Here is a 25,346-nt window from a genome sequence, read left to right as displayed (position 1 = left end):
TATCTCTGCACTTCCTACCATCTGTGATGTGGCATCTTCTCTACGTTTAGTTGTGGAGTTTGTTCTGCTAGTCTTCAGGTCGATTTCCGGAGGTATTTAGAATGATGTGATAGTTATCTAGTTGTAGTTGTGGGATGAGGGGAAGCTAGGGTCATACTCTACCACCATCTTCCAACCTGCATAACTTTATTTTGTTTCTTTTATGTCATTTGTGCTTTTTGATTTGATTTCTGCCTATGAAATCTTTGTTTCTACTCAGGTCATGGTGGCATCCTTCTGTGTTTTCCTCTAGTAGTTTATAGCTTTAGCTTTACCTACAGGCCTGTAAACTATCTTGAGTTAACTTTTGCATATAGCTGAGGCATGAATCAAGGTTAGTATTTTCCCTATCATTATCCAGTTGATGTAGCACCATTTATTAAAGAGACTTCTCCACTGAATTATACTGCTGTTCCGGTCCATGATTTGACGGTACACGTGTGGGTATATTTTTTAACTTTGTTCTGTTACATTGTATATGTCTATGCTTATGCCAGTACCATACTGTCTTGATTATGTAGTTTTATAATAAATCTTAAAGTGAGATAGTGGGAGTCCTACAGCTTTGTTCCTCTTTTTCAAGACTGCCAAACTATTTCTTTAGGAAAATAAGTCTACATATTTAATAATTGATGTACAAAATGACTTAAAGTATTAAATCCACATATAAGTCAATGAACGCTAGTGCTCAAATTGATTCTACTTAATACCCTCATCTAGCTATGTTGGTATTTGGAAAGAAAATTTCTTTATTCCTAGCCCTTTTTAAAGAACCCTATGAAAACTGTGGCATCTTTTTACACAGTTTTAAAGTCAAGGCATTACTTAATTAGTAAAGGACATAGTGATGGACTCTAGCTTTGCTGTTTGCAGCAACTTCTATTGTTACTATAGGAGCACACATAAATGGAAGCAATTTTTCTGTGGTATAATCCAGAAAGTAAATAAACTAGATGGCTATCTGTATTTTTGTGCTAGAAAGTCATATTTTAAGGATGTTTGTGATGCACTTATATAACTAAAAATGAAATGTTTTAAAAGCCACAAGTCCATAGTTGGACAGTATCCCTGCCAACTGATGTTCTCATCCTGACAAGTCTCTTTTGTATTTGCACAACATTTCTTTGTTTTATAGTCCAACTGTTATAAACAGGCATTCAGCCTCCCAGTTAGCACCCAAGTTTTCCAGTGTGAGACAAAACCCCCTGCAATTTAGCTCTTGGTATCTCCACCTAGGAGTGGAGGAGAGGACAGATGAGTTTAGGCAAACAAACAGAAAATCCTCCATATTCTATTCTATAATTTTGTGGCTCTCTGTTCTTGCTGAGCCCAGAGGGCTTGAAGTATCGTGGCCATCAGCTGGGAAAGTGTGGGTAGAGGTTTGAATGAGTGCCTCCTGAGGTTATCAGGTGAGTGACTTTAGGATCAGGTGAGTGACTTTAGGATCTTTAGGTACAGTGATGTTTGAAGATGAAACCTGAAGAAACCAACTGGTTTTAGAACATAGAGAAAAATATCTATTTATGATAGAGATTGAAGGCTGTTATGGAATGCAAACACTGAGGAACTCATGGCTACAGAAGGAGGAAGGAACCTGAGGCAGCCAGCTCAATGAGGAAGCTGTGCACAGGTGGATGGGTAAGCAGAGCCATGGACCTCCTTCAGGGCAGAGCACAAGGGATGCTCCTGGTTTGAGGCCTTTGGAGACCATCTGGAGGAGCTTCACCTTGATTTGTAGCAGGATGGGTATCCAGATAGAAAATCTGATTTATTAAGTGTCCATGGAAGCAGAAAAATTTTGCTTAATATTGGCTTTAAACGTGAGTGTGCTCTAAACAGCTTTTGGATTTCATCAAATACAGGCTCCTCCTAGAGCATATGAATGAGAGGGACTGAGAGATTTGGAGCTCCTTTGACAAAAGCGTGACCAAAATTTTTTCATTTCGCCATCCTTTGGTACCAGCTTTCTCCCCATTTTAGTAACACATTTTTTTTTTCAAACTTCCAAATACATGTGCTACATGGTGGTCAATGGTGCTGGGAAATGTAGCAGTGAAAGAGGAGAGCCCATGGGTTTTCATTGCATTGGCCACGGGCATCCTTGGACCAGTTTTCACTTCATGAGGGTCACTCACATTCCAGCAACTGGTATGATGGCTATCCCTGACTCCATAAGCACTGATGACCAAACTATATTCATTAGAATAAAAAAAGTTGGTGTTCCCTGCCCCCAGCATTCTGTTTTCTCCACTATGAAAGATTGTGATTCCTTGATTTTAAAGTCTCTAAAATCTTTCTACATCATAGATAAATTTTAAAACGTTGAGTGGATTATTATGTGCATCTGCCATAAAAATGAGCTTCAAAATGTTGTAGAATGACATACATTTACAATTATTTAAATTAATGGATAAGAATATTTACTTATACACAAAAGAGAACTGAAGTGATTATACTAATATGAAAAACGTAGATTTTTAAGACAAAAATATATTAAAAACAAAAAACATGTTATAACAGTGAAATGTTCCATCTATCAGGATGATGTAACAATTATAAATCAATATGTACCTAACAACAGAGTCTCAAAATACATTGAGCAAAACTAACATAATAAAGAAAGAAATAGGGACACCTGGGTGGCTCAGCGGTTGGGTGTCTGCCTTTGGCTCAGGGCATGATCCCAGGTCAGGGGATCAAGTCCTGCAATGGCCTCCCCTCAGGGAATCTGCTTCTCCCTCTGCCTATGTCTCTGTCTCTCTCTCTCTCTATGTGTCTCATGAATAAACAAAATCTTTTAAAAAATTAAAAAAGAAAAAGAAAAATAGGAAAACAATAGTAGTTGGAGACTTCAGTATCCTAGGTTCAAAAATTTATTTTAAAAGATTTTTGTAGAAAAGCTAAGCAGAAGATCACCCAGGATTAGAAGACTTGAATGATATTATACCAACTTCTGTTTAATATTTTAATTATTACAGTTGGATTTATATATGCCACTTAGTCTGTTGTATTTGTCTCATGTATTTTCTGTTTATATACTCATTTATCATTTTATTTGCATAAAGTGAAAATTTCTATTGTAAGTTAATTCCTATAGTAATTTTGTACTATATATATTTTTATTGAACTATTTTATTGAAAATGGTATTCAACATTATATTAGTTTCAGTATAGTGATTACATGACAAAATGGTCATCATGAGAAGTCTAGTTACCGTGTGTCACCACACAAAGTTATTAAAGTATAAATGATTATATTCCCCGTTATTCTTTATATTCCTTTATTTTATAACCAGAAGTTTGTACTTCTCAATCCTCTTCACCTGTTTTGCCCATCCCTCCATACTTCTCCCTTCTGGCAACAGTTTGTTCTTTCCTTTTGTAAGTCTGCTCTATTTTGTTTTCTTTTATTTATTTTGTTTTTTAGATTCCATGTAAGTGAGATCACACTGTATTTGTCTTTCTTTGTCCAACTTACCTTATTTGGCATAATACCCTCTGGTCCATCCATGTTGTCACGAATGACAAGATTTCATTCTTATGACTGAGTAAGATTCCACTGTGTGTGTGTGTATCTATGTCTGTATCTACCCCCCACCCCCTTCTTCATCCATTCATCTGTAAATGGGGACTTTAGGTGTTTCCATAATATGGAAATTCCATATGGGAAATAATGCTGCAGTAAACATGAGTGTATATAGCTTTTGAAATGAATATCTTTGTTTTCTTTACGTATATACATAGCAGTGGAGTTATTGAGTCATATGGTAGATCTGTTTTTAACTTTTTGGGGAAACATCATAAAATTTTTCCTAGTGGTTGCATCAATTTACATTCTCACCAACAGTGCATGAGGATTCCCTTTATCTATATCTTTACTGACACTTGTTATTTCTGCTCTTTTTGACTATAGCTATTATAGCAAATGTGAGATGATACCTCACTGTGGTTTAGATTTGCATTTCCCTGATGATTGATATTGAACATCTTTTCATGTGTCTGTTGGCCAGCTGTATGTTGCCTTTAGAGAAATATCCATATCCTCTGTGCATTTTAAAATCAGATTATTTGGGGTTGTTTTGGTGTTGGGTTGTATGAGTTCTTTATATATATATATATTTATTTTTTTCGATTTTATTTATTTATTCATGAGAGACACAGAGAGAGAGCGAGAGAGGCAGAGACACAGGCAGAGGGAGAAGCAGGCTCCATGCAGGGAGCCTGATGTGGGATTCAATCCTGGGACTCCAGGATCAAGTCCTAGGCTGAAGGCAGGCGCTAAACCACTGAGCCACTCAGGGATCCCTTTATATATTTTAGATAGTAATAATCCCTTATCAGGTATGTCACTTGCAAATTTCTTTCCCCATTCATCATGTTGCCTTTTTGTATTGTTGATTACTTCCTTTGCTGTGCAAAGGATTTTTAGTTTGATATCATAGTTTCAATACTTTATTTTTGCTTTTGTTTCCCTTACCTGAAGAGATCTATCCAGAAAAATGTTGTGGAATCTGATGTCCAAAAAATTACTGCATATGTTTTCTTTTAGGAGTTTTATGGTTTCAGGTCTTACAGTAGGCCTTTAACCCATTTTGAGTTAACTTTTGTAAATGGTGTAAGAAAGTGGTCTAGTTACATTGTTTTGCATGTAGCTGACCAGTTCTCTAACACCATTTATTGAAGAGACTTTTTTCCTTATTGTATACTCTTGTCTCTTTTGTTGTAGATTGACCATGTAAACATCAGTATAACTTGCTCTCTATTCTGTTTTTTAAATTTGTGTGTGTGTGTCAGTGTGCCTGCACATCAGTACTATACTGTTTTGATTACTATAGCTTTGTAGTATAGTTTAAAATAAAAAAAGCATGACATTTCCAGTTTTGTTCTTTCTCAAGAATACTTTGGCTATTTGGGGTCTTTTGTGGTTCCATACAAATTTTAATATTTTTTGTACTGTATCTGTGAAAAATGCCACTGATATTTTTGATAAAGATTATTGAATCTATAGTTTGCTTTGAGTATGTACATTTTAACAATATTAATTCTTTTAATCCATGAACAGGGTATATCTTTTCATTTGCATGTGTCATCTTTAATTTCTTTCATCAATGTCTGATAGATTTATTCTTAGATATTTTATTCTTTATGATGCTATTGTAAATGGGATTATTTCCTTAATTTCTCTTTCTGGTAGTTCATTATTGGTGTACAGAAACACAACAGAGAGAGAAGTTAAGATGTTGGAGGAGTAGGGGGACCCTAAGGGTATCTCCTCCCTTGGATACAACTTGATAGTTATCAAATCTTTCTGAACATCCAATAAACCAATTAGAGATCTGAGAAAACAAATGCTGCAAATCTACTAGTAGAAAAGCAACCAACGTTTGGAAGATAGGAGGTGTGGAGACTTGAATCCAGTGTGATATAGCTGAGGATATGGTGGTGGGGAGGGAACCTGCTTAAGGAGGCTACTACGAGTATTTTAAACAGCAGAGTGCAAAATCAGTACTTTTAGAAGTCTGCTACAGTGGGGCATGTACCTGGCTTAGAAGTGCTCAGGAGGTGAGTGGTGTGGAATCCCAGGTGTGACAATGTGGTCTCAGGATGCCATAGGTCACAGGAAGAACTGGTAGTGCCTGAGTGCGAAGAATTCCCAGACCTAGGAGCTTGGAAGCCACCTGGGAACAGTGTAAGTCACTTGGGTGGTTCAGCGGTTGAGCATCTGCTTTCAGCCGAGGGCATGATCCTGGAGTCCTGGGATGGAGTCCCACATCGGGCTCCCTGCATGGAGCTTGCTTCTCTCTCTGCCTGTGTCTCTGCTTCTCTCTCTCTCTCTGTGTCTCTCATGAATAAATTAATAAAATATTAAAAAAAAAAAAAGAACAGTAAGTCTATGTGTCAGCTCTATGCTCTGTGTTGGCATAAACTGCAAACTGTGGTGTCGTCCTGTGACTGTTTTCTGGGAGGAGTCCAACAAAAGGCAGAAGGGTGGTGAGCAACTCCCTGCCCCCCCCTACTGCCCCAAGAGGAACAGGGCAGGGCCACGCTATGGGAGTCCCTAAAATTTGAAGTTTTGAAACTCAGTAGCATACCTGAGATAAAAACGCTCGATCAAGGAAAATAAGGCGAATCTTTGTTTACCCTTAAGATCACTTCAAAATATGTCATCATTTTTTTTGAATTTTATTTATTTATTTATGAGAGACACAGAGAGGCAGAGACATAGGAAGAAGGAGAAGCAGGCTTCCTGCGTGGAGCAAGATGGGGAACTTGATCCCAGGACCCCAGGATCACAACCTGAGCTGAAGGCAGATGCTCAACCACTAAGTTGCTCAGGTGCCCCAAAATATGTCAGCATTTGACAATCTTATATGACCCACTCCAAACTTTTCCTTTGTGATGGGGTTGGGTGGGAAATGGAGCTGGAATACTTTGATGCAAATCCTAGAATTCTGTATTTCTCTAATAATCAAGTTGGGAGCTAGAAGATTCATCTCTATAAATAATTATTCAAGGATATAAAAGAAAAAAAAAACAAAAACGCTCGATCACAAAGATGGGTGAGTACAGAGTTCTGATGGCAACTGGGCAGACAGAGTGATTGATTGCTTTTCTTTGAGGGCTCACTGAAGACTGTGTTTTGGGGGTGAATTTTCAGCTCCAGGACTAGAGGGCACAGCCATTTTCATCCCCCTCATCAGTGCTGAAAGCCTTCGGGGAGCAAAGTTGCACCACCTAGTGGAGTGTGTAGCCACTTACAGCAAGCTCTGCCTCCCTGTGCCCAGGAAAAGCATTTTCATCACAGGGTAAATCCACCAGAGAAACAGTGCCACAGACCCTTCCCCTAGAAAATCAGCACAGACAGTTTGCTCTTACCAAATTTACTGATCTTAGAGCACTGAAGACCTTCAGCTCTCGGGGAAAACAGTATATAGCATTCTTTGTATTTTTATTCTTTAGTGTTTTAGTATTTTTTCATTTATTTTCTCAATTTTTTATTCCTTTTTACTTTTTATGTATACTATACATATTCTTTAATTTGTTTTCTTTCACTGTATTTTCATATATGTGTGTGTATATGTGATATATTATATATACACACATATATGTTTTTCTCTTTCTTATTTTGGGATCTAGTTTCTTTTAACAAGCAGACCAAAACACACCCAGAATATAGGGTATTTTTGTTGTTGTTGTTGTTGTTGTTGTTGTTGTTTTTGTTCATTTTCTTCCTTTTCTGGAAAATGAGGAGACAGAGCTCATCCCAAAAGAAGGAACAGAAGGCAGTACTCACTGTCAGGGATTTAACCAATAATAGATATTAATAAGATGTCTGAACTAGAATTTAAAACGGTGACTATAAAGATACTAACTGGGCATAAAAAAGCATAGAGGATACTGGAGAATCCCTTACTGTAGAGATAAGAGATGAAGATGGACACTATATCATACTAAAGAGGTCTATCCATTAGAAGACCTCACAATTGTAAATATTTATGTCCCTAACTTGGAAGTAGCCAAATACCCAAATCAAATAATAACAAACTTAAACTCATTGATGATAATATAGTAATGGTAGGGAACTTTAATACCCCACTAACAGCAATGGACATATCATCTAAGCAGATCAACAGGGAAACAAGGGCTTTGAATGACACACTGGACCTGATGGACTTCACAGATATATTCAAAGCATTTCATCCTAAAGCAGCAGAATACACATTCTTCTTGAGCACACATGGAACATTCCCCAGAATAGATCACATACTAGCTCACAAATCAGGTCTCAACTGGTACAGAAAGATTGAGATCATATCATGCATATTTTCAGACCACAATACTATGAAACTTGAAGTCAACCACAAGAAGAAATTTGAAAGGGTCCCAAATACTTGGAGGTTAAAGAACATCTACCAAAGAATGAATGGGCCAAGCAGGAAATTAAAGAACTTAAAAAATACATGGGAAAAAAAATACATGGAAACAAATGAAAATGAAAACACAACAGTTCAAAAGCTTTGGGGTGCAGCAAAAGCGGTCCTAAGAGGGAAGTGTATAGCAATACAGGCTTTCCTCAAGTAACAAGAAGTCTCAAATATGTAACCTAACCTATCTAAAGGAGCTGGAAAAAAAAAAAAGCAAATAAAACCTAAATCTAGCAGGAGAAGGGAAATAATAAAGATTAGAGCAGAAATCATGGGGTGCCTGGGTGGCTCAATCAGTTAAGTGTCTGCCTTTGTCTCATGTCATGATCCTAGAGTCCGGGGATCAAGCCCCAAGTCAGGCTTCCTGCTCAGCAGGGAGCCTGCTTCTCCCTCTCCCTCTGTCTGCTGCTCCCCCTGCTTGTACAATCTCTCTCTCAAATAAATAAATTTTAAAAAATTAGAGCAGAAATCAGTGATATAAAAATTAGAAAAACAGTAGAACACATCAACAAAGCTGATTCTTTGGAAGATTTAATAATATTGATAAACCCCTAGCCAGACTTATCAAAAAGAAAAGAGAAAGGACCCAAATAAATAAAATCATGAATGAAAGAGGAGAGATCACAGCCAACACCAAAGAAATGCGATTATAAGAGAATATTATGAGCAGTTATATGCTAACAAATTAGGCAATCTGGAAGAAATGAATGCATTCCTAGAAATATACGAATTACCAAAACTGAAACAGGAAGAAATAGAAAACCTAAACAGACTCATAATCAGTAAAGAAATTAAAGCAGTAATCAAAAACCTCCCAACAAACAGGAGTTGAGGGCCAGATGGCCTCCCAGTGGAATTTTACCAAACATTTAAAGACATAAAATCTATTTTCTGAAACTATTCCAGAAAATAGAAATGGAGGGAAAACTTCAAACTCATTCTATAAGGTCAGCATTACTTTGATTCCCAAACCAGACAAAGGCCCCATTAAAAAGGAGAATTGTAGACTAATATCCTTGATGAACATGGATGCAAAAATTCTCACCAAGATACTAGCTAATAGGATCCAATAGTATATTAAAAGGATTATTCACCACGACTGTGTGGAAATTATTTCTGGGCTGCAGTGGTGGTTCAGCATCTGCAAATCATTCAGTGTGATACTTCATATTAATAAAAGGATAAGAATCATATGATCCTGTCAAAGATGCAGAAAAAGCATTTGACAAAATACAGCATTCTTGTTGATAAAAACCATATGCTATGTAAGGATAGTGGGAGCATACCTCAATATCATAAAAACCATTACAAAAGACCCACAGTGAATATCATCCTCAATGGGGAAAAACAGAGCTTTTCCCATAAGATCAAGTACACAACACAGATGTCTGCTCGCACCACTGCGGCTAACTACAGCACTGGAAGTCCTACCTCAGCAATCAGACAACAGAAGGAAATAAAAAGCATCCAAATCAGCAAAGAACTCAAACTTTCACTCTTCACAGACGATATGATATTCTATGTAGAAACCCCAAAAGACTCCACCCAGAAATTGCTAGAACTGATTCAGGAATTCAACAAAGTGGCAGGATATAAAATCAGTACACAGAAATTAGTTGCATTTCTGTACACTAACAGAAGCATGACAAAGAGAAATTAAGGAATCATTCCCATTTGGAATTGCATCAAAACCAAAGAGATACCTAGGAATAAACCTAACCAAAGAGGTAAAGGATCTGTCCTTTGGAAACTATAGAATGCTTGTGAAAGAAATTGAGGAAGACACAAAAAGTGGCAAAAACATTCCATACTCATGGATTGGAAGAGCAAATATTATCAAAATGTCTGTGGTATCTAAAAGCAATCCACACATACAAAGCATTCCCTTAAAATACCATCAGCATTTTTCACAGAGCTGGAGCAAACAATCCTAAAATTTGTGTGAAATGAGAAAAAAAAACCAACTAGCCAAAGGAATGTTGAAAATGAAAACCGAAACTGGATGGAGGCATCACAATCTGAACTTTAAGCTGTATTACAAAGCTGTGATCATAAAGACAGTGTGGTACTGGCACAAAAACAGACACATTGATCAATGGAACAGAAGAGAGAACCCAGAAAAGGACCCTCAATGCTATGGTCATCTAATCTTTGACAAAGCAGGAAAGAATATCCACTGGAAAAAGGACAGTTTCTTCAACAAATGGTGTTGGGAAAATTGGACAGCCATGAGCAGAAAAATGAAGCTGGCCCATTCTCCTACACCACACACACAAACTCAAAATGGGCGAAAGACCTAAACGTGAGACAGAAATCCACCAGAATCCTAGAGGAGAACACAGGCAGCAACTTCTGTGACCTCAGCCACAGTAACTTCTTGCTAGACAGGTCTCCAAAGGCAAGGGAAACAAAAGCCCTCCTTAATGTTCGTTTCCCAGAGTTAGGAGTGTCTCATGATTTGTCTTCCTCTCTAATTTTTCCCCACTCAGTCCCCGCCCCCTTCTCTTAGGATCCCTTTCACTATTAGAATTAGGTACTTTAGTTTGAACTGAAGAAACCTGTCAGATGAGCATTTTGACATATCTGAAATTGTGTAACTATGTGTTTCAGAGTTCGGGAGACCATCTTGCTGCAGGTTCCTGTCATACAGGCAGGAAGAGGAACCCATGTGATGGGAAGGCCTGGGCACCTGTTCATGTTTCTGCCTGACTGCATGGGGATATATTAGGGTAACCTAACAATACAAGAGACTGTGTAAAATGTCAAATCACTGAGTGAGTGAAAAGGTCTTCTGCCCAAATGGTTGAAAAAAGAGCTAAATCATAAATTCTAAGTTTTTTTTTTTAAAGGTTTTATTTATTCATGAGCGACAGAGAGAGAGGGAGAGACACAGGCAGAGGGAGAAGCAGGCTCCATGCAGGGAGCCCGACGTGGGACTCCATCCCAGGTCTCCAGGATCACGCCCTGGGCCGAAGGCAGCACTAAACCGCTGGGCCACCCGGGGCTGCCCCTATAAATTCTAAATTATGAAAATTGAGTAACCTGTTTAAGCATCAAGTCATTGAACCCTATGCTCATAAAATTATCATATAAATGGGTTGCAGTAAATGCATGAGAGAACTGGACTTCAACATAAACTACATGCCAAAGAATATGTGTGACTCTGGGTGGCATCATGAGCCAAAAAATCATTTTTTATAAAGGTTTTACTTGTTTGGGTCAGTTTGTGTTCGTTGCAAAAAAAAAAAAAAATCTGAATTTGCCACTTTTAGTGGTTACTCATGTTGCTATTTATAGAATAACTTAAAGAGTAAATAAGCAGTATGGCATTCATTGTTTTTAGTTTTATTTTCATGTAAAAACTGCTTTTTTGAAAAGATTTTATTTATTTATTCATAGAGACACAGAGAGACATAAGCAGAGAGAGAAGCAGGCTTCCTACAGGGAACCTGATGTGGGACTCGATCTGATCCAGGGACTCCAGGATCATGCCCTGGGCGGAAGGCAGACGCTCAACCACTGAGCCACCCACGGGTCCCTAAAAACTCCTTTTTAAGTATGTAGTTTGTAAACCTCTTGCTTTATACTTTTCTCACATTTTTATCTCTTTCATAGGTACCTCCTATTTAACAGACATTGTGTGGTGGGCAGGCACAATTGCAAGTAAGTACCTGGTGTGGTGAAGAGTGTGTTTTCTTTCTTAAGATCAGTCATTCTTCTGGTTGGACTGGAGCGGGTGGAATGAGTGCAGCTCCAATCTTTGGGCTGAAGACCAATGTGGGAGGCATTGGAGGGAGGGAGGAGGTAGAGTTCCTGCTGCCTGCAATTAGTTCTGAATTTAGGCCAGGTCTGACTGTCTGGGCCCAAAGAAACTAAAACAGCTTCTGCTTACTCACCTGTAGTCAGGCTGTTGACATTTGGTGAAATTTCATGTTTTGTTGAACATAATTGGTTTTACAAAGGAGAGTTTCTTCACTTAGCCTTAAGTACAGGATCATGTAATAGCATATAAAAGAGGTCACACACAGAGGTTTATGTGCTATCATATAAAAATAATAAGATTGGAGTTTAGAGCCCTACATATATAAAGAAAAATTGTGTTAGAAAATTCATAAATATCATGAGGTTTATTTGTCACACATTGTCTTTTAGGCAAGGTGTTGTCTAGCAGATGATGTTTCCTTTTATTGAGGAGCTCATCTTAAAGCTCTGTCTTGATACAGTCCCAGTGCAGTCCTGTGCGGGCAGTAGTTTTTCCACTTGGTGTGCCAGCAGCATGTCACTGTGACCTAGTACTCTATACTGGAGTAGATTCCAGGCCATTGAAAGGACACAGGAGATTCTACATGACTAGTCTTAAAACAAGAATGTGTTACGGAAAGAGTGGAAATATACTTTGTTGCATCCACTGTCAATCACTGCCATTTAGTTTTGGAATTTCCACAGAGGGCTGAAACTACTTCTGAATGATTGGGTCCGTGATGCTGTAGGGCCTACTTTCCTCTGCTTTCAGGACCCTTAATTATGCAAACATTGCCCCACATTTGCATCCTTACAAGAAATGAATAGAAGAGCCCTTTCAGAGCAGAGCCTTGCCAAATTAAACTCTGTGATGATTGCTAAAAGTGAGCTGTAATTGCAAGTGATATCCTGTGATTCTCTTGACAGTGGCTGTTGGCCAGATTGGAAACTTCCTGGCTTACACAGCGGTCCCCACAGTCCTGGTGACTCCACTGGGTGCCCTTGGAGTGCCATTTGGGTGAGAACTGGGATTCTGTGTTTTGATTTTTAATGTGCAGTTTAGATTTTAAAAAACTTTTCATTTTAAGTATTTTTGTTCAAATAATAAAAGCAAAATTGTAACTGAAGCTAGGTCTTCAGTATTCTACTCTGTGGTTTAATTTTATCCCTTCGAAATGATTTTTGTGAATTATTACCCTTCTCTTAGAACTTTGTTTTAGTATATTTCAGACCCTAACTTATGCATGGACATGAGTGAATGTGATTCTGTTGTTCTCCTGTCTTTATCCTGAAAGACTTCTAGAAACTAAGGTGTTCCTGGTACCTTAGCAAGTGATTCTGAGAAATCACTAAGCAAAACTAGTCAGTTGGTGTTTTATTTGTATGCCTAGCATCCCCTACCAAACACTGAACAAATCTCTCACTCCACTCTGGGAAATTATGGAGGTGGCACCAATGGGTATAAAATAGAATTTATAACTCGTAACAGTTAATAGCAGATGAATCCCCATGCCCAGGAGAAGGGCTTCTGTGGTCTAAACGTCCAGGGGGAAATGAGGGTGGAGGGGCTTTGGGTTTTTATTGCAGTTAGAAAGTGAATGGGGTGAAGGTTTCCACACTCAGTTAAATTTTTGCCAGTACTAATGGACTGAGGACACTAGGGTCTGAGACTATGAGCAGGTTTTCTTATCACGTTGCCCAGATGTGGGGCTAAGGGAGGAAGGTAGGACTGGGGACTTGAAGGCTGCCAGCCATTATGCATTACAAGTGGAGTCTTTGTATTACATTTGAGTTACCTACAAAAATGATTTTATGAGCTATTAATTGAATAGCTCAACATACATCCTTCTATGAGCTTATTTATATTCTGTTTTACCTTTGAAGAAATTATTAAGAAACAGATATAATAAAAGAAATAAAATCCAAGTTTCTAACTCATTTATATATTGGCATTCTCCTGTATTCTAGACAGACTCCCAAATCCTTTCAGAGAAGTGGTGGGTCTATGATAGATAAATTTAAATTGTACTTTAAAGTCAATTAGGCTTTAAGAGTCTGTAGCCTAAAAAGCACAAATATGTTTTCTCCAGGTTGAAAATATGTTTGTAGAATGTTGTCCTTATCTAAACAGCAGACTAATATCACATGTAGCATGATGTTGCTTTGTGTTTGGATGGCCTGAAGAACTTGGATTGCATGAGTGATGCAATTCCACTTCAGGGAATCACTGCTCTAGCTTCCCAGAGCCCAGCCTCACTCTTTGATTTGTTCTTCTGAAAAAACATCAGGTAAATAAATCATCTGACGCTGGGGTCTTTGCACATTGAACATTTAATATGCATATATTAAAATATCTTGCCTAGTTAAGTTCCAAAGAACTATTCTCATGGACTTTGACAATTAAGTCACCTCACCAGAAATGTTCACTGCTCAAAGTCTTCAGGAGACAGACTAGAAATATAGAAGAGAGATAGAATAGACTAGAAATAGACTAGGGAGTCCCCAGATAGGTCTACTTTTCTCTAATGATTCAGTGTATGATAAAGTAATCATCACAATATAGTATTTTGAAAAGAAGTTAAAAACACTTTTTATTGGAAAATAATTTCCAAATTACAGAAAAGTTACAAGATTAAGAATAATCAAAACAGGTGATGGGTTAAATGGGTGATGGGGATTAAGGAGTACATTTGTTGTAATGAGCACCAAATGTAGTATGTAAGTATTGAAACACTATACTGTACACCTGAAACTAATATATTAATTAACTGGAATTTAAATAAAAACTTAAAAGAATGATCAAAACAACATCCATATACCCCTCACCAGTGCACACGTACTGTTGATTTTTATCCCACTTCCTCCATCATTTGCTTTCTCTGTATCAAGATTTCTCAACTTTGGGGCAGCCCTGGTGGCTTAGTGGTTTAGCGCTGCCTTCAGCCCAGGGTGTGATCCTGGAGATCCGGGATCGAGTCCCATGTCAGGTTCCCTACATGGAGCCTGCTTCTCCCTCTGCCTGTCTCTCCCTCTCTCTCTCTCTCTCTGTGTCTCTAATAAATAAATAAAATCTTAAAAAAAAAAAAAAAGATTTCTCAACTTCAACACTGTTGACCTTTGAGACTAGTCATTCTTTGTTGTGAGGACTGATTTGTCCATTGTGGGGTGCTTAGCATCTTTGGACTCCACCGATCAGATGTCAGTAGTACCCACCCAAAATGTGTCCAGACATTGCAAATGTCCTTGGGGGTGTGCAAATCACCCCCAGTTGAGAACTATAAATGTGGTGTTTGCTTTGTTTTTTGTTTGTTTGTTTATCCTTTGAGACTACATCTATCATGATTCTTCACCCTTAAATACATCAATTTGTGTTTCCTAACACTATAGATATTCTTTTAATAACCACAGTACAATGATCAATTTCAATAAATTTAACATTGTATTACATGTATCTAATCTGTCTTCTGTATTACAATTTTGTTAAATGACCCATTATATCCTTATTTTATGTCATTATCCTTTATTCGTTTATTTTTTACCATTTATGCCATTATTTCTTTTTTAAAGATTTTATTTATTTATTCATGATAGACAGAGAGAGAGAGAGAGAGAGAGAGAGAGAGAGAGGCAGAGACACAGGCAGAGGGAGAAGCAGGCTACACGCTGGGAGCCCGACGCGGGACTCGATCCCAGGACTCCAGGATCGCACCCTGGGCCAAAGGCAGGTGCCAAACCGCTGAGCCACCCAGGGATGCCCTATGCCATTATTTTTATGCCATTTTTTTCCTTTGTACCATCATTTTTTCTTCTAGTACAAGATCCAGTCAAGTATTGGGATTAAATGACTGCATTTAATTTTCATGTCTCTATTCTAAAAGAGAAATTTTTTTATTTAGGTAAATAGTGTTGGGAAAACTGGTAGACAATTTTGTAGGAACATCAGTTTAAATCATAGCACCGTCAAAATATGATCTAATCTAAGTAAATTAAATATTATATATAGAATGTCCATCAAATGTGGAGAGGCAAATACAACCAATGGTTTGTTGATACTATTCCAGTGTTCCAGTGCATGACTGAAGTGATATATTGAAGTATATTGTCCTGTTCGTAATGCAGAGTTGAGTGTTCTTTGTAAAGCTGTGGTAAACTCAGTCAGTTAATGTGCCCAATTATCTGTTGCACATAACTATAGACATTTTCTGTCTCTTATTTTTACTGAATAAACCTGCATCTCTAGTGTAACCTAGAATATGTACTATGGAGGTTGAATCTGTAAAAGAACAGGAAAAAAAAGGTTAGCTTGGCTTATGGCCTATATATAAGAAAAATATTTCTATTTTTACAACTTGAAAAAATGTCTTTCAGATCTTAAAAGGATAAGAAATTTCTAAAGTTTGATGTAATAATGAAAAGTTTAACATTCTACATTAAAAATAAAATGGAAAAAAGATTTAAATAAATATTACAGTAATTAAAGCTATGACATAAAGAATTTCTTAAATTGATGAGAATAGTATGAAAATCCCAGTAAATAAAATGACAAAGGGAAAACCTGACGATTTTTTTCATAAAAAAATACATTTATTGGGATGCCTGGGTGATTCAGTGGTTGAGCACCTCCCTTCAGCCCAGGGCATAATCCTGGAATCCCAGGATCGAGTCCCACAAAAGGCTCCTTGCATGGAGCCTGTTTCTCTCTCTGCCTGTGTCTCTACCTCTTTCTCTGTGTCTCTTATGAATAAATTTTTAGAAATCTTTAAAAAAAAGAAACTACATTTATTTCACTAATATTAACCCTCATTTTCAATAAAATGCACATAAGCAACCAGATGTAATAAATACCTGTATATTTAATAAATATTTCAAAAGTAATAAGAATGTTAGGATACCTGGTAAATATAACAAACTATAAATATGTACGTGTTCTTCTTTCTTTTCTCACCTTTAAAAAACATATATAAAATTTTATAAAGTAATAATTATAATGAAGTATTATTTGGTTTGTAAAAGACCCAAATAGCACAAAAAATAGTGCAAAAGGAAGTAAGTAGAAATTGAACTATAGAGGAATAGCATTATATCTCACTAGGGTTAATTTAGTATCAATTTAAAATGTATTCTGATAAACTCTAGAGAAACCATTAGAAGTTACTCAAAGAAGTATGGTGAAAAAAATAAGGAACTAAAATGTTTCACTAAAAAGATTTACTTAATGTAAGAGAAGACAGTAAGTGAAGAATTGGGAACAAAAAAACATGAGACATGTAGAAAAGAAATCTGACTCTTGATTTTGGCTCAGGTTATGATCTTAGGGTGGTGGGATCGAGCGTGCCATCAGGCTCTGCACTTGGTGCAGAATCTGCTTGGGGTTCTCTCCCTCTCCCTCTGCTTCTCTCTCTCTGTCTCTCTGAAATAAATAAATAAAATCAATTTTTTTTTAAAGGCAGAGATTGTCAGGCAGGATAAAGATCCAGCTATATGCTGTCTACACAAGACATTTTAGATTCAAAGATATAAATTGAAAGTAAAAGGAAGGAAAGAAAATATATTATGCAAACAATACCATAAGAAAGTTGGAGAGGCTATATATCAGACAAAATAGATTATAAAACAAAAAATATTACTGATAGAGACATCTTGTAATGACAAAAGAGTCAATCCATTAGGAAGATGTAACAATTATAAACAAATATGCACTTAAAAACAGACCTTCAAAATATATGAAACATACCTGATAGAAAAACGAATAACAGACAATTCAATGATAATAGTTACAACTTGCAAAACCCAACTTTCAATAATGGATAGAAAAACTAGGCAAAAGATCAAGAAGGAAATAGAAGACTTGAATGACACTGTAAGTCACTGTAAGTCAACACTGGAGAATACTCCAGCCAGCAACAGTAGAATTCATATTCTTTCAAGTGTATAAGGAATATTTTCCTGGATAGACCATATGCTAGGCCATAAAAAAGAATCACCAATAAATGTGAAAGGATTGAAACCATGCAAAGTACTTTCTGACTATAATTGAATGAAATCAGAAAGCAAAACCAGTGAATTTTTTTTTTAATTTACAAATATGTGGAAATTAAATTGCTGCTAAAAGACCAATGGGTCAAAAAAGAACTTACAAAGGAAATTAGAAAATACTTTGAGATGAATAAAAATGAGGCGAAAACACACCAAAGCTCACATGACTCAGCTAAAGCAATATGCAGAGGGAAATTTATATCTGTAAATGCCTACATTAAAAAAAAAAAAAAGGAAAGATCTCAAATCAACAATCTAACTTTCCATCTTAAGACACTGGGAAAAGAGGGCCAACTAAACCCAATGGAAATAGAAGGAAGGAAATAATAAATATTAGAATAGATAAATGACATAGAAACTAGAAATACAATAGCAAAAAGCAGACCCAAATATTGTCCTTTGAAAAGACCCAACAAAATTGATAACCTTTCAGTTACATTGACAGAGAAGACTGAAACTACTAAAATCAAGAACAAAAAGGGGATATTGGCATCAACTCTCCAGAGATTAGAAGAATTATAAGCAAATAAGATGAACACAGTATACCAACAAATTGGATAAGTTAGATGAAATGGACATATTCCTAGAAAAACTCAAACTACTGAAAATGCTTTAAAAATAGAAAGTCTGAATAGACCTACAAGTAAAGATTGGTTTCGTAATAAAAAAAAATTCCAACAAAGAAAAGTTCAGGGAGAGGTGGTTTCACTAGTGAATTCTTTGGAACATTTAAAGAATTAATAGAATTCTTCACAAACTCTTCTAAAAAAATAGGAGAAATGGGAGCCCTTCCCAACTTACACCATGGGGTAATATTACCCTGGTAACAAAACCAAAGAAATCACCAGAAAGGAAAACTACAAACCAATTCTCTTATTAATATGAATGGAGCAATCCTTAACAAAATACTAGCCAATTGAATTCATTAATATATAAAAAGACTTACACACCATGACCAAATAGGGTTTATCTCAAGAATGCAAGGTAGATTTAGGGTCAAAGTAAGTCAGTTAATATACTTCATCAATAGAATAAAGGTTAAACATATCTCAATAGACACACAAAAAAATCATTTTATAAAATTCAATACACTTTCATGATGAAAACATTATGCTAGAAATAGGAGGGCAACTGGGTGGCTCAGTTGGTTAGGCATATGACTCTTCATCTCAACTCAGGTCTTGATCTCAGGGTCATGAGTTAAAGCCCTGCATTGGGTCCCACACTGGGGGTTGAGCCTACTTTAAAAAATGCTAGAAATAGAGGGTAGCTTCCTAATCTGGCAAAGGACCTCTGAAACCCCCCCCCCCCAGCAAATATCATATTTAAGGTTAAGGACTGGATGATTTCCCCATAAGATCAAGAACAAGGCATCTGCTGGGGATCCCTGGGTGGCGCAGCGGTTTGGCGCCTGCCTTTGGCCCAGGACGCGATCCTGGAGATCCGGGATCGAATCCCACGTCGGGCTCCCGGTGCATGGAGCCTGCTTCTCCCTCTGCCTATGTCTCTGCCTCTCTCTCTCTCTCTCTGTGACTATCATAAATAAATAAAAATTAAAAAAAATTTAAAAAAGGCATCTGCTTTTGCCACTTATATTCACGTTGTACCAAAGGTTCCAACCAATATAGTTGGGCAAGCAAATTGGAATGAGAATGGATTAAAAGACATCTTGATTTGGAAAGGAAGGAGTCAGACTATCTCTGTTAGCAGAGGACATGATCTTGCATATGGAAAATTCTATGGAACTGCTAAGAAACTATTAGAACAAATAAGTTCAGTAAGGATGCTGGATGTAAGATCAATATACAAAAATCAATTCTGTGTACAGTAGCAGTGAGCAAGACAAAAATGAAATTAAGAAAACAATTCAGTTATAAAATATTACCAAAACAAACTAGATACTTAAGAATTCATTTTTAAAAAGAAGCACAAAACTCAGTCTGAAAACTGTAATTCACATATCATATATCCATATTCACATGTTAACAAGAATTAATATTGTTAAGATGATGATACTAACTCATCTACAGATTCAGTGCACTATCAGAATCTTAGCTGACTTATTTGAAATTGATAAGCTGCTTCTAAAATTCATACAGAAATGCAAGAGAGAGATGCCTGGGTGCCTCAGTGGTTGAGCATCTGCCTTCAGCTCAGGGGTCCCAGAATCAAGTCCCTCATCAGGCTCCCTGCAGGGAGCCTTGCTTCTCCCTCTGCCTGTGTCTCTACCTCTCTCTCTGTGTCTCTCATGAATAAATAAATAAAATCTTTAAAAAGAATGCAGGAGACCCAGAATAGCCCAAACATTCATGATAAATAAGAGGACTTACAATTAGAAGACTTACACTTCTTGATTTCAAAACATTTTGTAAAACTACAGTAATCGGAAGAGTGTGGTACTGGGTTAAGGATAGACATATATATCAATAAAACAAAATTGAGATTCTAGAAATTAGCCCTAACATTTACTGTCAACAGATTTTAACCAATGGTTAAAGACAATTCAGTAAGGAAAGAGTAGTTTTTTCAATAAGTGGTGCTGATCCAACTGGGTATCCACATGCAAATGAAGTTGTACTCCTCCCTCACACTATATATAAAAATAACTCAAAAAGGATCAAGTACACAAATTCAAAAGCTGAAACTATAAAACGCTTGAAGAAAAGGTATAAATTTTTGTGACTTTGGATTAGGCAGTATTTTTCTAGATCTGACACCTAAAGCACAAGCAAAAAAGATATATAAATATAAATAAATTGGGCATTATCTAAATTTAAAACTTTTGTGCTTTAAAGAATGTCTTCAAGGAAGTGAAAAGCCAGTAAAAAAGGTGATGTCACCAAAATTGTTATGTATGGGAACCCCACCCTCTGTCCCCCTCTCAAAGATCAATAATTGGACAGTTATCCATGTAGAAAAATAGTTCTTTTTTTAAATTTTTTTTTAATTTATGATAGTCACACACACACAGAGAGAGAGAGAGAGGCAGAGACATAGGCAGAGGGAGAAGCAGGCTCCATGCACCGGGAGCCCAATGTGGGATTCGATCCCGGGTCTCCAGGATCGCGCCCTGGGTCAAAGGCAGGCACCAAACCGCTGCGCCACCCAAGGATCCTAGAAAAATAGTTCTGGGAGAGGTATAATGTTTGCTTAAGAAACTTAAGCAGTACTGTGGAACAAAAACCCGATAATAACTACAAAAAAAACAGAAAGAAAACAACTTCACTTTGTATCATTGCTTCCCCCAAGCTGACATTGCACAGCACCAGGGTGTGGGGAGGGACTTCTCAACCAGAAAGTGTTTCCTTTGCCAGGAAGGAGGGGCAGGGTGAGCAACCAGCCTTTCAGGACATTGCACCAAGGTCCTGCTTTGGTTTCATTCCGCCCACCCTGCAAAAGCTGAGACAGAGGTGGCTAGGAGGAACAAGGAAGAAAAGAAGGGATACCAGTAGCAGCCACTCAGTGAGAGCAACTGTGGCTCACTCATCTGCTCTGTAGACAAACCCAGCAGATTTTGCCACTGAAGTCAGTGGCCAGCACAGTTACCATGGACATCTGGATATTTCATCAGCTTATGCCCCAGGGGTATTCACATTTAATGATACTAGCATCAGAATCCCTCCTCATTCCATTTGCCATCCCACCCTTGCCAGATCAGGATCCAGTCCCAGAACTCTATAGCTGTATGAGTAGACATCAGCCTACTCCTACAGCTGACTGTGTGTTCAGGGTTAGCCTCTCCATTTGTGGACCTGAAATCTGTTACCAATCTCCACTTCAGTGTACATGCAGTTGAGGGTACTTCTCTGCAGCCATGAGAGACTATTCTGACAGTCAGGGTCTCTGCAGCAACCTATTGGCTTTATCAGGGCTTCACATCTGTAACTGCCCTGCACCACCATGTTCACCTGCAGCTAGCTTCTCCACCTATGCACCTGCACACTTCCAGCCTGACCACTATGACTGCTACACTGTAGCACACACACCCAAGGAAAGAGTGTGCAGCCACACCAACAGCCAGGGCCCTTATAGCTGCCAGTGAGCTTGTGGTTGGCCCTGGTCTTTATTGCTTATCTTACTCCTGAGCATTATGTATGTGTCTGCAACTGGACCCTGCAACCAGCCATGTCCACACCAGCTCTGGCCATCACCCCTGCCTGCCCTGATCCCTTTCATTGGACCTGGAGGCACTCCTGAGGACACCAGTAGCCCCACTGCTGTCAATGTGGATGACTCCAGCAGCCTGAGCTGAAGAGACATACCCCACCAGACCTAGTGCTGCCACACACCCCCATTCTTGGTACCCTCCAACACTAACCCCCAAGTCACAGCATGCTCCACTGTGCTCTCATCCATAAGTAAAAGTCTTCTTTTACTAATGTCAGTCCCTAAAGTCTGGAAGAGGTGACAGCATTTTCAAATGCACATATACCTACACAAAGCTACAGGGATCATTCAGAATCAGAGAAATATGACACCTCCAAATAGAGTAAACCTCTGGTTACTAGCCCCAAAGAAATGGAGATCCAGGAATTGCTTGACAAAGAATTCAAAATAGTTCTCTTAAAGATGCTCAGAGAACTGCAAGAGAACACATATAAACAATTGAAAGACATCTGGAAAATAACAACAAAATGAGAAGTTTGAAACAGACAACCTAAAAAAGATTCAAACAAATTTTGGAGCTGAAGAGCGCAATTGATGTACTGAAGAATTCAGTAGAGAACTTGAGCAGCACCCTTGACCAATCAGAGGAAAGAATTAGTTAGCTAGAAGACAGATCAATTGAAATCATCTAATCAGAAGAGAAAAAGCAAAAAGAATGAAGAAAGACTATGGGACTAATGAGGCACCTTCATGAAAACAGTGTACTACTATTGGAAAAAGAGGAAGAAAGAGGTTAGAAAACATATTTAAATAAATAGTGGTGGAGAACTTCCTAAATCTGGGGAGAGATTTGGACATCCAGACTTGTAGGTCACCCCAAAATTTTAATCCAAAAGAATCATCACCAGAATATAATAAAACTGTCAATAGACAGTTGAAAAGAGTATTTTAAAAATAGCAAGAGGGGTGCCTGAGTGGCTCAGTTGGCTATATACCTGCCTTCAGCTCAGGTCATGATCTCAGGATCCTGGGATCGAGCCGCATTACAGGTTTCCCTGCTCAGTGGAGCACCTGCTTTCTCCTCTCCCTGTCCCCACTCATGCCCTCTCACTATTTCTCTATTTCTCTTTCAGATAGATAGATAGATAGATAGATAGATAGATAGATAGATAGAATCAACACAAACAAACAGGAAGAGAGGGATACCTGGGTTGGTTAAGTATCTGTCTTTGACTCAGGTAATGATCCCAGAGTCCTGGGATCAAGCCCCGTGTTGGGCTCCCTGCTCAGTAGAGGAGTCTGCCTCTTTCTCTCTCTCTCTCTCTCTCTCTCTCTCTCACTTCTCTCTCAAATAAATAAATAAATAAAATCTTTTAAAAAAGAAAAGAAAAAAAACAGCAAGAGAAAAAAATTATCTTACATAAGGAAACTCCCATATTATCAGCAGATTTCTTACAAAAGACCTTGTAGGCCAGGAGCACATGGTATACCATGGAGCACTGGTATATTCAGTGTTGAAAGAAAGGAAACATATAGCAAGAATACTTTACTCAGCAAAGTTGTTCTTCAGAATTAAAAAGAGATAAAAATTGTGCAGAAGCTTTTTATTTGAATGTAGTCCCAAAAGTTTGTTTTTGCTTTTGTTTCCCTTGTCTCAGGAGACATATCTAAAAAAATGTTACTACAGCTTATGTTACAAACATTACTGCCTGTGCTCTCTTCTAGGATTTTTATGATTTCAGGTCGAACATTTAGGCCTTTAATCTGTTTTTAGTTCATATTTGTGTATGAAATTTAGTATATGGTATAAGAAAGTTATCCAGTTTCATTCTTTTGCTGCTAAGTTTTCCCATTGAGAACAAAGTGATGGCTACCAGAGGCGATGTGGGTGGGGGGGAAGGATTAAATAGATGATGGATATTAATGAGTGTACTCGTGATGAGCACTGGGTGAAGTATGGAACTGTTGAATCACTATATTGTACACCTGAAGGTAATATAACACTGTATGTTAACTATAATGGAATTAAAAATTTCAAGAAGAGATAAAGACTTTCCCTGATGAACAACAGTTAAAGGAATTCATCACCACTAGACCTGCCTTGTAAGAAATGCTGAAAATTCTTCAACCTAAAATGAAAAGGTGCTTAGAACATGAAAATATTTAACACTCTGGGGCAGCCCCGGTGGCACAGCAGTTTAGCGCCACCTGCAGCCCACGGTGTGATTCTGGAGACCCAGGATGGAGTCCCACGTCAGGCTCCCTGCATGGAGCCTGCTTCTCCCTCTGCCTGTGTCTCTGCCTCTCTCTCTCTCTGTGTGGCTCATGAATAAATATATAAAATCTTAAAAAAAATACATATATATATATAACACTCTGGTGAAGTTAAGCATTTAGTCAGATTCAGAATATTCTACTGTAATATGGTGGTGTGTTAATACTAATTCTAGTATGCAGGTTAGAGGACAAAAGTATTAAAAATAACTATAGCTACAATACTTTGTTAATTGACACATAATATATAAAGCTATAAATCATGACGGCAAAAACAAAAGGCAGATGGTAAAAAGAGTTTTTGTATGATATTAAAATAAAATTTTTGTTGTTATAAAATAGACTGATATAGGTATAAAGTGTTTTCTGTACACCTCATGGTAAACATAAAGTAAAAGCCTGCTGTAGATTCATAAAAGTTAAAGACAAGGGAATCAAAGTATTTCATTACAGGAAATCATCAGTTCACAAAGGAAGATACAAATGTTGAAGAAAGGAACAAGGGAACTATAAAAACAACCAGAAAACAATTAATTAGATGACATTAGTAAGTCCTCACCTATCAGTAATTACTCTAAATGCAAGTGGTGTGATTTCTCCAATTGAAAGACATAGACTGGCTACTTGAATTAAAAAACAGGACCCTACAATATACTGTCTACAATAAACGCAATTCATCTTTAAGGACACACATAGGCTCAAAGCAGAGGGATGGAAAAGGCTATTCCAAGCAAGTAGAAGCCAAAAGGAAGCTGGGATAGTTGTATTGAGACAAATTTAAAAAAAGATTTTATTTATTTATTCATGAGAGACAGAGAGAGGCAGGCAGAGGGAGAAGCAGGCTTCATGCAAGGAGCCCAACATGGGACCCGATCCTGGGTCTCCAGGATCAGGCCCTGGGCTGAAGGCAGTGCTAAACCGCTGAGCCACCCAGGATGCCCTATTTAGACTAATTTTTAAAAAGATTTTATTTATTTGAGAGAGAGAGAGAATGAGCAGTGAGGAGGGGCATTGGGGAGGGGAGAGAGAGAGAGAGAGAAGCAGACCCCTTGCTGAGCAGGAAGCCTAGTGCGGGGCTTGGTCCCAGGACCTGGAGATCATGACCTGAGCCAAAGGCAAATGCTTAACCAACTGAGCCACCCAGGCACCACTTGCTGTACTTAGACAAATAGACTAAGGCAGATACAGTAATAAAGGAAAAAGAAACTCACCATCTAATGTTAA

General features: G+C 37.7%; 1 protein-coding gene across 4 annotated transcripts in view; it reads left to right on the top strand.

Moving 5' to 3' along the window:
• The window catches only part of NIPA1 (NIPA magnesium transporter 1), a 54,461-nt gene that overhangs the window by 13,238 nt on the left and 15,877 nt on the right, over positions 1-25,346 (top strand). The window contains exons 1-4 of one of the 4 annotated variants that reach the window (XM_025437524.3): positions 1,196-1,448; positions 10,575-10,693; positions 11,580-11,627; positions 12,633-12,723. In XM_025437524.3, coding sequence (XP_025293309.1) covers position 11,627; positions 12,633-12,723 — 92 coding nt within the window. In that variant the 5' untranslated portion in view covers positions 1,196-1,448; positions 10,575-10,693; positions 11,580-11,626. Of the gene's footprint in view, positions 1-1,195; positions 1,449-10,574; positions 10,694-11,579; positions 11,628-12,632; positions 12,724-25,346 lie in introns of those variants that run through there. The other 3 variants (XM_025437523.3, XM_025437521.3, XM_025437520.3) reach the window with 3 other exon arrangements.

Source organism: Canis lupus, chromosome 3 (assembly GCF_003254725.2).
Source record: "Canis lupus dingo isolate Sandy chromosome 3, ASM325472v2, whole genome shotgun sequence".
Classification (NCBI taxonomy): domain Eukaryota; kingdom Metazoa; phylum Chordata; class Mammalia; order Carnivora; family Canidae; genus Canis; species Canis lupus.
This window is presented reverse-complemented; position numbering and strand designations above follow the sequence as displayed.